This window comes from Rhipicephalus sanguineus, chromosome 4 (assembly GCF_013339695.2).
Source record: "Rhipicephalus sanguineus isolate Rsan-2018 chromosome 4, BIME_Rsan_1.4, whole genome shotgun sequence".
Taxonomy (NCBI): domain Eukaryota; kingdom Metazoa; phylum Arthropoda; class Arachnida; order Ixodida; family Ixodidae; genus Rhipicephalus; species Rhipicephalus sanguineus.
The window spans coordinates 78480937-78497974 of NC_051179.1; the positions used below are offsets into that span (position 1 = coordinate 78480937).

The 17038-nt window shown below is 46.0% G+C and overlaps 1 protein-coding gene across 1 annotated transcript in view; it reads right to left on the reverse strand.

Annotated features, from left to right (window-relative positions):
• Positions 1-17038, reverse strand: part of LOC119391314 (uncharacterized) — a 40117-nt gene that overhangs the window by 8980 nt on the left and 14099 nt on the right. The window contains exons 3-7 of the mRNA XM_049415240.1: positions 13170-13216; positions 9545-9710; positions 9151-9233; positions 3104-3224; positions 1252-1441 (exon numbers count right to left, since the gene is read on the reverse strand). Coding sequence (XP_049271197.1) covers positions 1252-1441; positions 3104-3224; positions 9151-9233; positions 9545-9710; positions 13170-13216 — 607 coding nt within the window. The remainder of the gene's footprint in view (positions 1-1251; positions 1442-3103; positions 3225-9150; positions 9234-9544; positions 9711-13169; positions 13217-17038) is intronic.

The following is a 17038-nucleotide window of genomic DNA, read 5'->3' on the forward strand; positions in this document are numbered from 1 at the left end:
AGATAACAACAACATATGTTTATTGCCCTTTCGTTGAACGACACAGCCTCTAAAAACGTACGATGCATTCGGGGCATGTTATGTACGGCGCGTCAGACGCCAAAAACAAAAGTTCACGTGTGTTCTGAGTTGACACAATGAGTAAGAAGCAACAGAGCGCACATCCGACAGCTTCGCATGCAAATACCATGCATTAGTGATCAGCAATGAAGCGGACGTGTACGTACACATGAAAAGTGGCACCCGGTACTTTCCGCAGTGCACGCGATTTGTACTGAGTATACGCAACCATACGCAACAGCTGGGCATTGCGTAGCTTTCCTAAAGAACACACACAAGGAGCAGCATGCGTGAATCGACTGCGCCGCGGCGCTACGGCGGCGTCGCTCGCACGGCGAAAAAGAAAAGGCTCGAATCGCGCATGCGCTTGCAAACGACACGGCGGAAATGGCGAAATGTTTCGAGGTTCCTTCGCTAGGAGGCGATGCGGGTGTTTGCGATGTGGAGGCTTCACAAATGTGACGTCAGGGCCTCTCCTTATTTTTCCTTCCTCCATGTCGGAAAATCACTAATACTTAATTGATAGAAAGTTAGAAACTGTCTAATCGGACGTTTTGCAAGACAATCTACAACTGTCTCGTTGGAATTTTTTGCCCAGCTTCGCTGCTTCAAAAGTTAGTTAATTAAAGTGGCCTAATTAAGCAATTACTCAGAGCACAAGAAATAGTCTGACGTACTCCAGGCAACAGCCAGAAACATGCGTTTGGTCGCGTCGTCACTGAATGTATCGGCATATTTTTAAACTTTGGCTAAAAATAGCTTAGTCACATTGTACACACTCCTGAATTTGGTGAGTTCAATGTTCTCATTCTAACACAGCACATATACAAGCACGGTAAACACTGGCCATGTAGTTCGCTGAATACTGATCACAAATATAAGTGCCTTCACGAAAAGCTTTGAAGCGCTTTCATTGCTTTGTGATTTATCTCTGATGATCATGGGCCTAGTATTTTCGCTAATGAGAACGTTCGCTATGATTCCAGCAAGAGGCGGTAGCAAGTGCTGTGCAGAGCGTACGTACCACGACGTCAGTACTAGTGCTTAGATATATCGACAGCACCTAACCTGCTTACTGAAATGGAGCAGAGGTCTATACGTTTTTTTGTTAATGTTGCGTGCCACAAGTCAACAAATCAACAGAAGAAAAGCGTGCAAATGACGAAAAGCTATATATTAAGTAAACCTTACCGCCACGGCCTGTGGAGCAGGCTAAGGTGACCCATATGAGGAACACCGACCAAAGAATGCGATCGAAGAAGGCGGCGAGCAGTTTGGCGGCTTCTGTGGGCGGCGTCTGACTTCTGTACCAGGACAGTTTCATGAACACGCAGCAGAGGCCGCAGCTGAATGATATGCACCAGCCGGCAATCTGCGATGCCTAAATAGCCGGAAGATGTAGAAACATAATAAGGAAAAGATACGCAGGATGTTATCAGTTCCTTACTAATTTTATAGGCCACGACAACAATGATAATCCGCGGAATTTTCAAACTACTGTTATCTGTTATTTAAATGCAGGTCTTCACAAGGGACAGTGGTAGGAAAGGGAAATTGACAACCACCCGTTTGAAGCACGAAGCCTCAAGGAAACTGATGCGGATTTCTGGGGAGGGAAGCAGCTTAGTTGCCGGAAAGTTCGTCCTAGTCCGGGGATCCAACCCGGGGCCAGCGCCTTTCCGGGGCGGTCCCTCTACCAATTTAGCTAACGAGGAAGCTAGCGATTGGCAGCGCGAAGGCGAATTCATCGACAACAGCAAAGCACATAGACACGATATTTCAAATCAGTTCTGTGGAATCCCGCAAGGTGTTGGAAGGGTTTAGAAAGGGAAATTCTCAACCACCCGCTTGTCACAGTGGCACAGTGGTAGTTGCCATAGTGGTAGTTTGATGAACCAACGTTTTAACTGACGACAAAAGCTACAGTACAATTCATCAATACATCACGAGCGCGCCTCGTTGGGGTAATATTAAGCTTAAGGTTTACGGCACTCGCGGAAAAGTGCTTAGCTGCTTTAATCGTGAAGATGCCTTGAATATTGTACACTGTGTGGTGATCGAATTAGCCTTCACAATTTTACTGCAGCATCACTTCGGCATTCTGTCCATGACAATGTGCAGAAGGCTTTAGAATATTTGCTACAAAAGGCAACAGCCTGATGCGTTCTTTTGACAGCCGCGTGCGTTGTGGACGTTACCAACTTAGCACACTTAAGCGACGCACATAAGTAAAAGTACATGTAATTATCAGCCTGGTCAGTAAGCTTTCAGGATATCAAAAGTGCGGTATTTGTGAGCTTTCCTGTAAGCTGATCACTTAGCCTTTGCAGATTCAGTTCCGTGTATATGCATGCATATGGTCAGTACGGAGTGAAGTAATGGTTTTGCTGGTAGAAATTGTTCTTTATTTCTGACTACAGCAGAAAGTGGTACCCACAGTATACAGGGTACAAGCAACGCAGCCCCAGCTTGCCGCATAATATGTAGATTAATAAATAATATAGAAAAAAAACTCTACCACTAACCGCTATAACCTGGGATAACTGAAGAAGCATACAGTAGCTCACTGCGACAATGTTATGTGGTGGATAGAAAATGGTGGATAAGCACTGATGAGTTGTAGTTTCCACATGATCGTGCTGGGACTCTTTTTTTATGTTTTTGACGGAACTTCCGCATCCTATAATTGAAGAAAACTTTCGTAGTCCCACTACAAGGGGGATTGTATTGCTTTTTCATACCAAAAAATGCAATGTCGGCCGTCATTAGGCTTAAAAATAAAGCAGGAGATTAAACAGGTTTTTCTACAAGAGTTTCTACTATATGCAGTATACGGAACATGTGCAAGCTCGCTATTCATCACGTTTTATTCGAGCTACAACAAGCAATGCTTTGCGCAATGATTTTGAAAAGTACATCTGCAACGCGCTAACCGCCACTGCAAGACAAAAAAAGTAGTAGGTTAGAGGAATATGGTGAAATGATACAGCGCAAATTTCGGGACGAGTACAAAATAAAGCGCGAATACTTCGAGTGAAAGCACCTTGGAGATTTTTCGGTTTCTGAAGTCGTCGATGAGGAGGCATGTGATGCACCCGCTGAAGTAGCAGATGGCGTGATAGTACGGCCGGACGTAGTATTCGTTCATGGTTACGTCCATTACACTGTCGGAGAAAGGAAAGGAAGAACAGGCATGAAAATGGACGATTCTTACGGGTGGCTTTACGTAACTGTGAGCACCTCATGTGCTTTCGCTTTTAAGTAATGACTGAAATGGCTAGACCTATTCGCAATTATGAATTGTAAAGTGAACTGATACAGCGAGTCTGAGTCTAAAGTCATTACTCGCTCCACCTACTTCTGCCATAGCAATGGAATGGTTTTTTTCTAGTTAATAGCTACGGTCACCCCATCCCCCACAATTTCATCAAATATGAGCGGCATAAAAACCCGCTGTTTGGCTTTAGCGTTTTGTATCAGCTTAATATGAGCACCTAAAAACACAGGGTGCAAGCACGATGACTCCATAGCAAATACTTTTGTTATTTCTATGTCACACAGAATAAATTATGGGTGACACAATACGGTTGCTAATATCTAGGGGTCTACACATTAAGCAAACGATCTGCTGCGCTGTATTCGCAGGACTCCCTAGTGTTCAGAAGAATAGAGCCTTTTCAGGTAAGTTCGCAATGTCAAGAGGAAAGCAAGAAAGCGACTATGCCAGATGCAAATGGACGTTTCCATATCTATATGGCCAATCTGTTTGGACTGTGGTCAGTGAACTGCTTTGTTAAATAATGCTGTAGAGTGTGCAGAGTTTGGGCTCACCTCCATTTTGTTTTTATCGGCGCACTCGTCCACCATCGTGTAAGGTAGCAAGTCACAGCTATGTCTTGTCTAGCTCCACGCCTGTCTGCGCGCATCGTTTCGTTCTCGTGGACTTCACTTCGGAAGAACGCGGCTGGGAACAATGTTACTCACTGTAGGTTTGGTGCAGGAAATGCCATAAACGGCATCATCGTTGAATTGGCCACCGCCCACGTTGCAACGGCGCATCCCAGTAGCGACAATGTGATGAATGCTCCAACGGCCAGCATTTTTCGCCTGTACAGTAGTGAGACGCGGCACACAGGCACGTTGTAGAATGCTACTAAACAATGTTATGCAATTAATTACCGATATTAAATGACGCGTAGGCCACAACTCTGTATTTATACGCGCTTTTCAAGCAAGGTTACCTTCGTAAAAGCCCAACATTATGATTTCATCTGCCAAATGTCAGTAGCGCCAGCTATCTGCTGAAACAACAGCTCTTAGCAGGCTTATATATCTTTATCTTCTTGGAGAGCTCAGGCCTGTTCTTGCAGCGCTGACCTATGAGGCGCTGAATGTTTTAAAATGTTACGTGGCATTGGGAAGCGGTGACGTCTAATTTACGAGTCACAGCGCAAACAGAGGAACTGTAGCATTCTGGTGGTGACACAGCGGTGGCGTTTACAACTTTGAGACGCGCTGCGCTTTACTATTCGCAATGCCCATAGACTGTCGCGCCACCGAGCGGAATTGAGGAACGTCCTCTCGAGGAGGGTTAGTAGACGACAAAATGGCGGCACTATGCAGTCGCTCCCTTGTTCGGCTGTGCTAGGCTCAGTGTTAACGCGTTGCCAAGAAAGGAACACTACGACTTTGCGTGTTCCCTGCGTCAGTGAACAAACCGGGCCCTCCGTGACACGAGAAATCTAATTCGTTCTTGCGAGAAGCGAAGTTTTCGTGAAAATACGTGGCAACTCGAGCTTTCAATGCTAGCCCACAGTGTACACATACTATCAGCTTCGCGAGGCTTACTGTAGCCACGTAGGTAAGTTAAATGTTATCGTCCGACATATTCAGTTGAAGCTCATCCTGTTTTACTTATATATATAATTGGTCAGTGTTTCTTGTAGTGCATGAGTCCCATAACACTGTACGCGGGAGGGAGGTCGCGCGGGCTCGCGATGTGCTCATGTATAACTGAGCGATCTCAAGTTGGCGATACATTAAAATAGTGCCTCTATCCTTTGTCAGCAAAGCGCTGTTAGGAATCGTGCGAGCGACGTTTCAATCATTCGAGGACGCGTCTGCTCGACGCCTTTCGTGGAGCGAACGCTTTCCATCCACGCCGTCCTTCGCCAGTGTGTTGGTGGTGTTGGGTTTCATAGCCACCGCTGCGCCGCTTGTTTTTGTACGTTTGTTGATAGGTGGCAGCACACTGCAAGCGATTTGCTTGTTGACCGGTCTGAGAGCAAAACGTTCTCCGCGCCCAGACGTCTCTCTAATTGTAAACGTGGTGACGCGGAGTGGTCGAAGTCGTTCGGCGGAGGAAATTCTTCAGATTGCTTTCAGCAGTGATGTTGAAAGAAACCATCTCGACGACGAGGATTTTTCACTGGACGTAGAAGACTGTGAAAGCACCGAGAGATAGCGACGATGAACCACCAGCTGCTAACTCACGACGATCGAATTGCACTTCACGTCCCCTCGTGCGTTAATGTTCTTTCACGCTCGTAACTCGTAAGTCACTTTGGTTGTATTTAATGTATAATATCCTTGAGCGAGATCAAAATAAAAGCATAGTTCCTCTTGTGCATTGCATGTATCACAGTTATTGTGGATATTATGGAGCGCTGCATGCCGCCAACACGCTCGAGCTCGACCAGCGAAGCGAAATGGTTAGAGCGATGGCAAGGTAAATGTAAATGGTAGCGAAGCTTCCATAGAAGCCCATACGTTCAGAAAATGGCTGCTCATCAGCTGCTCATGGGGCTTGGCGCCATCTGTGTGAGGAGGGAACACTTCCGGCGGAACAAAAAATAAAGCGGATGTTACGCAATATCCGGTAAAGAAGTGACGTCATTTTGTTGGCACTAGCGCGAAATTTGACCTCAAAATATTTTTCCTAGGCCCCTGATCACTAAGGACTCGCGCTACAGCGAGCCGGCAAGCCCTTGGCGAATGCGCTTGAAGCCAACGCTAGCTAAACTAGTATCGGCCCGTGAATAAACAGCCGTGTTTAAGTGTACCGTCGTGGAATTCGCCTTGGTTTTACCAGGAAACTTTATTCTCTGAGCTTTTATTCTGCGTTCGTGTGATCTTCCACAGCGTGAATAACGTAGGCAGCAGCGTACATCTCATATTTGCAGCGTTGCTTATTTGCTTCGCACATGCGCAGGGGACTTAAAGAGCGCATTGCATGCGTGCTTCAGTTCTAACGAGAAGAAATGACGCCTGGTCACGCCAAAATAATGATATTTCAGTTTTATTCAATGGCCACAATAAAGCAATTTAACACACCCTACACAATGAGCAACAAATGTCATAAGTACAAAAGGTGCGTACACTACGTGCACTATGTTTTGCCTTTGTTCCGATAAATTAACCTTACGTGTAACGTATCAAGACATGCGAATTGTAGCGATCGTAGCGCGACAGATAACTTAGCGATCTGCTCACCGATAACCGGAAATATAGTAGGCACCGCATGTTCACGAAGGAAACCGGGCAGCAGGAATACTGATCCATGAAAATCCAGCAAGCACACTACTCCGAACCGTTGCCCCGGTGTCTTATCTAGAAGAGAGGGCTCGCCAGGCGTACGCGTGTTGCTATTGCATCCTTGGAACACCACATCGTTTCCGCTAGTACCGACGAAAGCGTTCGGCGTGAAATGTTAGCCGCCTCGTGCCGTTGTCCGTTGAACACCGTAGCCAACACGTTCACCAATGATGAAACGCACATCGCAACTTCGCGCACACAAAATCAAATTCTCACCACAATAATTCACAGCACGCATGCAAGTGCGAAACACCAGCACACCTGAGTGGGGTGTGTCGCCGCAGGACGAACTTACGCGCGCCTTTCCGAACACTACAAGGACTGCGGTCGCAGAGCAATGGCATGTGTCATTCTTTAGAGGGCGCTAATAAGAAGATTTTTGATAATGCATATACATTTTCATGAATTCTTTGTACACTGGATCTAAATAAATGTTATTCTGAAATAAATCTCGGTCATAAAATATAAATATTATTTTGTTGTTGAATGAAATTAGGTTTTTTGTTATTAGTGTTTGTTCCCACCACACCTAGTCGCGCTTCAATCGCTACTCCCATAACTCCCCATGCTGATGTCGCTGACAATAGGATCTGAACCGCTTTTCGCCCGAAGCTTCGCGACCTATTTGGATAGACCTTGGCGATGGAGCGTGCAGTCACGGCCACAATCCACGCCTCTCGGCGAACTTCTTCGACGTTGCGAAAAGCACACGTGTGCATTCTTTTCGATATTCATGTTTCGATCGTGCTGATCGAACCTGCAACATGCGAGTGAAGTACACACGGCTAGAGTCTCAGCATGGCTGTGACACAAGCGCTACTGAATGGCATGTTAAATGCTTGTGTTCCGTTGAAGACGTAACTCCGCGTTTCCGACTGCGCAAGTAATGACGAAGGGGTATTATCGCAGAACACTTTTATGTTTGCAAGCCATCATCACGCGCAGCAGCGATGGCGCTACTCGCTGGCGGCCTACTACTGCGGCAAATCCGTCAGGCAGGCTCGGTACCTACTACCTCGGAGTGCCGTTCAGCTCATACGTCAATTCTAGTTCATACAGGTTTATGTAGCACGCACAGGATTTCGCAAAGCATCGTTATGCACGGTAACGGAGCTGAAATATAACCTTTCACTTCGCAGCAAATAATTAGGTGGCGAGTACTTAGCACTTTCCATGGTTTGGGAAAGTATTTTAGTCTCATATCCATGTCAGCGCAGGTCATAACTTCATCCGGTGAAAGTGGCATGGTCCGTACGTCCGCACGTCCTATCTGTTCCTATGCTAACAATCGGGTTGACCCTCCTCCTGGCGCCATCTTGAAAAGCACGGCGCGCCACCTATAGTTCGTGGGCATTGCGAATAGTCATTCAGGTGCTACAAAAATGGGCTTGAACTTGAGCCCGTTGGTTTCTGATAAAATGTTAGCGATATAAATCACTAAAACGCGTTGGTGATAATCTGGCAAAATTGTGGCTCGCGCATGCGCCTGAAGTTACCTGGGATGTAATGTTCTTTCCAAAACGCAACTTTTAATAATAAAACTCTGGTGCTTATTATGATTCGATAAATGTGTTCAGTTGGCACTGGTCCTCTCCTTTCTTGTCCTCGTTTCTGCGTACCTCCAAATTTTGTCCGTTAGCGATATGGAAGGCTTAGAAAGAGTAATTGAAAGAAAGTCGCCACGAGATCTGTATGCCCCCTTCGAAATGCTGTCGTTTTGGCGGCAAGCTGAACCCACGATTTGGTGTTTAACACTCAATGTAGTAATTATTATTTTACCTCGGCGAATTGTTGATGCGAAGACATGCGCATCAATCACTAAAATTAGGCCTCATGGGTCTGGCTACCAGAACAGAACGTACTCTTTGGCTCTGCATCTGAAATCTCTACGAGCTAGGCAATGATTCTGAAAAGCGCATTGATTTTTTTGTTTGCTTTTCCCCTTCACAGTGATCTGTATAGTTTTCACAAGTCATTAGAGCTAATGAGTGCAATAGACCTCAAACAAAAGTACGTGACCTACAGTGGTAGCTTAGCAGGTAAGGTGTCGCGCTGCTAAGCTTGACGACGCTGGTTCCACTTAAGGCCAAGGCGGCAGCATTTCGATGGAGGATAAATGCAAGAACACACGTCTACTCAGATTGACATGGTCTAAACTAATCCGGGTGCCCTCACAACAGCGAATGTGACTATCAGATTGTAGTTGTGGGGCGTAAAACCTGATAAATAACTGAATTATTAACAAATGGATGTAACGTTTCTGCAACTTACTACCATCAAACATCATAACTCGTTTACGACGAAGTCATTAAAAGCTGCGAGAAATTTTCTTAGAACTCCGCACAACAATTGGCAAGGGCTGATAATGGAAGCATACGAAAACGAAGGCCTACGACCTTTCCATCCGATAGTTGCCTCTGAATATAACGCGTGCGCGTTATTTAAACGCAGATTAGAGAAGAAAATGCGAATTCATGCGTAGAAATCTTCGCTCACCTTTTAAACAGGAGCAAGGTCAGCAAAGATATCGCGAAGAGCTGGAAGTCGGTTGATAAATACCATATGTGAGGCAGCACATCCTGAAAAAATGCTAAATTTTATCAGCACCAGTAACACTGCACAGCTTACCAAGTTATTGCATCAAACGTATTTATCTTCACTGCTCGTCGCTTTGAAATGCGCGGAAGCTCCCTTGCCGCCCTTTGTACTTACCCTATGCGGCATAATATGCGGGTGTAGAAATTTCGAAAGAGGTGAAATTTGAATGGGCTCGTGCAACACTGCATCATCAATGTCTTTAGAACTCACGATGCCGTGGCAAAAAAGTCCCATCCTTGAGTGGATATAAAGAATCGACTAGGATGATCGTACAAGTGTACGTCATGCTCACCAGGGCGTTCGTGCCAGCGTAGTTTCTGATCATAAGCAGCAGGTACCACCAGTAGCGACCCATGCCACTGTACAGCTCCAGAAAGAAAGCTTTCGTGTCCGGTCCGGAAACAAAACGTGGCAGGATGTACAAGCACGCGATGAAGAAAAACATAGGAACGGCCGTTCTGAAAAACAAGAAAAAAACATGGTTGATCCCTCCGTCATAGGAATCGGAATAACACGAAAGTAAAACGTGCCCTTACAGAAGTAGTTGAATGTTTGTTATACATTTATATGAGAGTTTGCACAATGTGTATAGATGTCTAGCAGCTATAGCACCGTTTAACGTCGATGCACCCACTTCGATGCTTAGTGGTTCATCTCGATCCCGATGACTAACGTACACGTTCAGTGATTAAACGAACTCTTTTGGTAACTGTAGTATTTAACGGTGGAAGCGTAATCAGAGAACGAGGTGTGATAGCCAGGAGAGCGTCGCATATTGGACGCAGAACATGGTCGCCATCCTGCGGCATGTTGAAGTGCGATTGAACACCACGGCTCGACTAGAGGGAAACGCAAAGCGCGTCACACCGCACCTGTAGCCCGGCCGCAATTTGTCTCGGGGGAAGCGTAAGCGGGGAACGCGTTGCTACAGCCAGGAGGCAGGCGCGCGTCGCAGAGGTACTTTGGTTTGGATTAGCGTAATACTATGAGCGAGACCGACACTTTTACGACGCTTGGGCTAAGATCGCCACCTCACGGTGTGTTAAGGCACTGACGAAATTGCAATTCTATTGAAAACGCGCCGCATGGGACGGACGTTTAGCAACAAGCGTTGCAGGTGCTAATCACGGAGGCCACAGTAATGACGAATTACTATACCTTACCGCTCATAGAGGGCAACACCACCCCGCCGACCGAGAGCACTGCGAGAGGAGAGTGTGAGATATAAAAGGCGCGTTTGTAATGTGTCTAGAGTCTGTGACTGTGGCGCAGTGCAGGCAATAAAGCAAAAAAAAAAAAAAGACTGTGGCGCAGTGGATAGCGTGCCCGGCAACTGTTCTTGCGGACCGAGCCGTCGTGGGTTCGATGCCCCGTTGACGGAACTTTTTTTCTTTGCCATCTGATGGTGTACAATTTTTCAACGTCATTTCCGTGGCGGAAATACGTCACTAAAGTCTTGGTGGACCCCGGCATAAAACACTTTCGTGCTAAAAAGGGCAAATCTTGTTTGACCTCAGAAGAATGATATGCCTAGATTTACTCGATAGTCAATATTTTCTTCTTGATATAAAACGTTCGCAGTGGGATTTGAGCAGCGCAATACAAGTTCGGTAGTGCCGATTCGCGTAACAGAAGATGTGTACGTTTTATTGTGCTCAGTGCGGGAAGTACATCTTACGGACGTAGCAAAGTGCGACATGTGATATCAAAAACGTGAAGATCTGAAAAAGATAATTCGGAGCTGCTGTGGTGGGTCTTCAAACGTTCATCATTCCATAGGCTGAATCATATCTTTGATCGAACTGACTCTAAGAGATAAGCATGAACTCCTTATGGTGATTTCGTGAGGGCGCCAGCCTGCATTGAGGCTCATTTATAGTGATTTAAGCTGCTGCGAAAAAAAGTAAAGTCATTCCCACTTTACGAATAATCAAAATGTGTTCGAAAAAATAAAACTGGCGAGAAACCCATGATTCTGTTTCAATTAAAAGTTATATTGGATACATGTGATAACGGATCATAAGTGTACACAAGATAATCGCAAGTTAACTGCTAGGACAATTGATGAAAATTAACTGAATGAATTCATTAAAAGAGGAGGCGGTTTTCTTCTGAGCAGCTGTGGTCGTTGCGGCACCAGGCGCAGCAGGTCTCAACCGCAAGTATACTTCTAACTGGCTTCTGCGATCCCCTGCGGCAGTGCACACAAACGCCCAGGTGCGAGTGACACTACTAGACACATAAATCAAGGATTAAGGTCGCCTTCAATTTTTTCATCGCGCGATTTACAGCTTGTGACTTCACGTTAATCATCCGTATATTTAAAAGACAAATGAACGAATTGAAAATGGTTATGGCAAAATTAGTTTTCGAGTGTATATATAGAGAGAGAAACGGAAAGGAGAGGCAGGGAGGTTAGCCAGGTTGCAGCCGGTTTGCTGCCCTACACGGGGGTTATGGGGAAGGGGAGGAAGAGAATAGAAAAAGAAAGAAAGAAAGAAAGAAAGAAAGAAAGAACAAGAAACAAAGAAAGAAAGAAAGAAAGAAAGAAAGAAGAAAGAAAAAGAAAGATAGAAAGAAAGAAAGAAAGAAAGAAAGAAAGAAAGAAAGAAAGAAAGAAAGAAAGAAAGAAAGAAAGAAAGAAAGAAAGGGCTACTAATACACTCGCACGCAAAGCAGCGCTCATCGCACATATCCGGAAGGTTTCAAAGTGCGAACTGTTACTGAGTACGGTTCACTTTCGACTGTCATAGATGAAGTTGGCTGCAACCCATAATGTTAATGAAGGCTTGGAAGGACTGGCTCGATGGTATCTAGGACTTGCCATGCACTTCAAGCTGATGGGGTTGTCATTCCGGTGAGGATATAGCGCGAATTGTACTTATTAACGACGTCAACACAGCGATGACACGTCGGTCTTCGTTGCGGAGATTGTCAGTGCAATCATGTGCCGGCTCTCTATGAGTGTGCAATGGTGGTAATGGCGGCCACGTGACATTCGCCACCGCTTTCATCACCCCCGTGTCTTTTCGGCTCTCCGAATGTAACGCGTTGGCTGGTGGTGGTGGTGGCGGGAATGGTGGTCGCTGTCGGCAAAGAGAATTCCGGTGGTCCGATGGAGTAAGAGATCGCGGTGACGGTCCAGATTGGGCAGCAGTTTTGTTAGCCCTCCGTCGGTAACGGGAAAGTCGTTGTCGCTTTCTGACAATATCACTCGGCTTCTCTGTGTGTTGAGCCATCCATTACCATATCTTTCAATACGCTCCATTCTTTTTTCATTATTAGACCATGTCTTGAAGAAGCTTCATGCAATCCATGGCAGTTGGAATATTTCAGAGCAGTTGCTCAGCAGAATTCTGCTTTATGGGGCTCTGCATATCGGGGGCAAACAACCACGTTACTGCAAACACCGCGCACACGACCCATTTTCTGACACTGACGCATTGGAGTGGTTTTGATGTAAACGGACGAGCTACGTGTCGAAAGTGTCTTATTTTCACGGGACATGACAAAGTGTCGTCTCTGAAGATAATGTTCACAGAACGCGACTTGCCCAAGCGTGATATCTGGACGATGTATGTCAGTGTGCTCACTGCCTTGATCAGCATCGGAAGGTCAGCCTAAGGAATGGTGACGTCCACATCGTATATCACACCAAGCACCATGTCCTTGCTCAGTGGAATGTGAGCTTGTACCTTGATATTATCGAGGTCTCTAATGCTGTTCAGAGAAATAAGGGAGGCCTGGTGTACACCGCCAACGGCGAAGGCATTCTTGCGGAGGTTGACTCGCACATAATTGATTTCGTTCGGCACCAGAGACTTGAGTTTGCTCGAGACGGTCTGCCGATTCAGGGGCCTCAGGTTGTCCGATGGCGTAATTTGCACAAATAAAAAAGCGTAGTTCATTGAAGTCACCTTCCACAGCACAGCCGATGTGGTATGCCACCGATGTCGGTAGCCACCTGGAGGAAACGCAACAGCGAACTCAGCGAGGCCGATATTGAGTCCACCGAACTGTATTAGGCGAGCAGTGACGATTCCGACGATGACTTCACACCTGTTTACAGTCGTAAAGCAAAGCGAGGATCTCTGGATATTTCATAACCTTCGAGTGTTAACACGCTTGTCAGTAGCAATCAATATTATGTCAATCATTCTCACTTTCATAGAGGTCAGTCACTACGATTATTGTCCAAATGCATTCTAACTAGAAAAGGAAATATCTTCTTTTCTTAAGGACTTTTAGTTGTACCGCTCAGTGGCATATCTATGTTTTTCCAGTAAGCATTTTGTTAAATTTGCACAGCGGAATGTGTTAAGTAGTTAGTGGCTTCCTAAATGAATTATTTATTACCGATTGTCACAAACAGACTCACAAGATTGATCGCTTCTTGCTTCATCCGGTATCAGTCAACATTTACCGTTCTTGACTTTCCTGTTCGGTGTACTCGCCACAATTCAAGTAGCCTATCAGTTACAATAACTTAGAAGAAAGCTGAGTGCGTCCTACCTGATGTAGCGTCTCACGACACCGATGACGAATGCCAAGGGTCCGCTATTCTTTTGCCTGCTCACTGACAGGCACAAAAAGAAGCCGCTGAAAATAGAATTGGAGAAACTCGTATGACAGGCTCTTAATAAATAAAAAAATACTTCATGTAAAATAAAAATTCAGCAGATTTCACGCGTTGTGGAACTCGGTTTCATGCGAAGCAGTCAGCGAGCACTTCTGTGCTGTATTTTATGGCTTTGAGCCAAGCGTTAAGAGGTGTATCGACGTGTTTTTGTAAGTGTAGTAGCTGTGCACACATCGTGTGCTTACCAGGCACGTCGATAACACTGGCATTTCAGGGGTAACTTATGGTGCGACGTAGCGTCAGCCTTCACGTTAGAGTACATGCGTCAGCATTACTGAAACTAAGTGCAGTTTATGGTGCAATTATGGGAATATCACACGTAATTTTCGATAATGCATTCCTCCGGGATCGAGCAATTCTTCCATATAGCTTGCTAAATCATAGGAACGCCAATGTAATGTTTATTAGACTGCTGTAAAAGCGGAGCCAACACTGGGACCACAGATGTTAATCTAATATGACGCCTGTATCGTAGGAGTATGTATGTAGTGTTTATTGCTTTCTTGTAAAATTACATAGCCAGAACCACAACCACAATTGACGTTGCATCGACACTACGCCTGCACAGGCTGTATTTGCATACCAGTTTCTAGACCTTGCGGGGCTCTGGTAGAATACCTGATTGCCACGCAGAAGCCTTGGGTTGATTCCTGCTGGGATCCTAATTTTTATTCTTTAAATTCGTCGGGCATACAATGACGATGACCGTTTATCTTAACGATCTCACATTTAAATTACCAATGTGTGTTCCCGCCGTTCCTGGACTGATATGAACTGTGGCGCATACCCGTACACCGAGGCCCGTGGTAAACGGGTATGTGCCACACGTCTCGTGAGGAAAGGGTTTGACGACGTACGCGACAGTATTTTCACGTTATTCATGTCATGACCCAATAGTGTTACTCGTCAAATCCTCTTACCCTCCCATGCCAATTTTGGTCTACACCAAGTTAAGGAGGAGATCATGAGAGCACCGAGACAGAGGCGGCTAGATAGATAGATACGTAGATAGAAACGCTCAAAGTGCCAAAGATTTGCTAAGAAATGCTTCGCATTTAACATAACAAATGGAGGCTCATTCGACCTCACCTGCCCTCCTAAACATAGCAGCTCAATTGTGCATTGATGCAATAATCTGATATTCCACTAAAAAAATGAAGGAACGTATTCTTGCCTTCTAAGGTGCATCAGCACGGCTGTTGCATTGACCATATAGGCAGAAAATTTAGACGTACTCTTGCGCCCGAATGAATGCAATGAATAATAAGAACGCATATTACACCTGTATATTTGTGACAAGTGAAAAGGTGCCGCAGCCATGTGGTATGGTCACCCACGTGCTGATTGTACGAATATCGGATTGGTCGCTAGATTAAATCGGTGTTAATTTATTCCCTGTAATACACAACTGTTGGATGACAGAAAAAAGTGATAGTTATAAAAGAATGTTGCAAAGTTCAAACAGACGTCTGGGACGTGAAACAAGCACTGAAAATAAGATAATTTCACGTTGTGTCCGTCTAAACTTTGAGAGAGTGGCAGCGTTGCCTTGCTGGTATGTCATCTTGACTGGGCGCGACTAATAAAATGGCATGGTATGGCACACTTTACTGAGCTCCTGCAGGGTGTGTCTCAACACGCAGCGGGCCGCTCCCACGTAGGGACCGGAAGGCCAAGCCTCCCGGCCGCATCGTGGGCCTGCTGGACAGCCCAGAGTTGGTCGGCCAGAAGAGGGCTACGGAGGGCCGCATCCCACCTGGCCGAGTTGTTATCGACTGCAAGAGCCGAAGTGTGAGAGCCTGAGCTCTATTGAGCCGCGGATGTGGAAGAGAGTAAATTCTGTGAGCGATGTAAAATTATTTTGTTCTCTCGTTGTAGGTAGAAGGAGTGTTCCTATTCTCGGTGGAGTCGTCTCCAACCTGTCCGGGGGTAACGCGGTAGGTTAAGTCGCGCGCAGCACCATGAGCCGACTCATTGAGGTTGGAAAGAACACCCTCTATCTGACCCTGATGTGCAGGAACCAGCAAATGAAGTGGTGTGTGATTTCTCTACCCTCGAGGAGGCGGAGGGCCTGCTTAGAAATGACGCTTTTTTCAAATGCTGCTGACTTCGAGTCGCTAGCGTCTCGCGTGTCATCAAGCAAGGCTAGCGCAATTGCCATTTGTTCCGCAATTTCTGAGTTCCTGGCCCGCACCGAGGCAGCATTGGTAATTTGTTGTTTAGAATCGATGGCTACAACTGAGAAGGCTTGGCGTCCTCTACAGGAAGCAGCATCCACAAAGCTGACCTGTCGCTGATAACTGCATATTTCCTTAAGGATGGTAGCAGCTCTTGCTTTTCTTCTGCCACGGTTATGATCGGGGTGCATGTTTCTAGGGATAGGTGCCACCATAATGCTTTCGCGAACAGAATGAGGAATGTTGGAGAAGTCTTCTGCGATCACATCGGGGCAATGACCGAGATCCCGTAGGATGCATCTACCCGCTTTGGTAGTAGTGAGAGGAGCTAGTTGTGGGTGCGTGCCTGAGCTTCCGTGATCTCCTCTAGAGTGTTGTGAATGCCGAGCGGAAGTAAACGCTATGTGTGAGCAAGGATCGGTTTTCCAAGAACTCGCTTGGTGACTTTCCTAAGCAGTGCGTTCAGTTTGTCTCTCTCTGCCCGCTTCCAGCGGTGCATAGCTGCTACATAAATGTAGGAAAAAGAAACAGAAGGACACACGCAGCGCCGTGTGTGCCCTTGCATGTCTCCTTTTCTCCAGCCTCTAATTCGCGTGATGAAAACCCGGTCAGTGTTACAACGCTGTTTCATAACTACAATTATGCTGTTCAGACTAGCCCCCACGCAACTAATATTCAGTCAACAACGGAATTCGCCTTTGATATCATTTGCTCGTGTTCACGATTCATCCGGCTTGATGGCAGGGTGGTAGGAACACATGCTTAAGAATCCTTCCACGCTGAGCCTGACACAGTAGTTTCGGCATCTTGACGTCATGGGAACACACTGCCTCCAAGGCTTGCGAGCGAAGAGCCGCAAAACGTCATAGTCGCCGCCAGAAACCTCGTAGTGCTACTTTTATGCCAAGGAAGTGCTTATTTTGAAATAAAATCACGTTTTAGTGGTCCGCATCACGTTAGCGCACTTCAA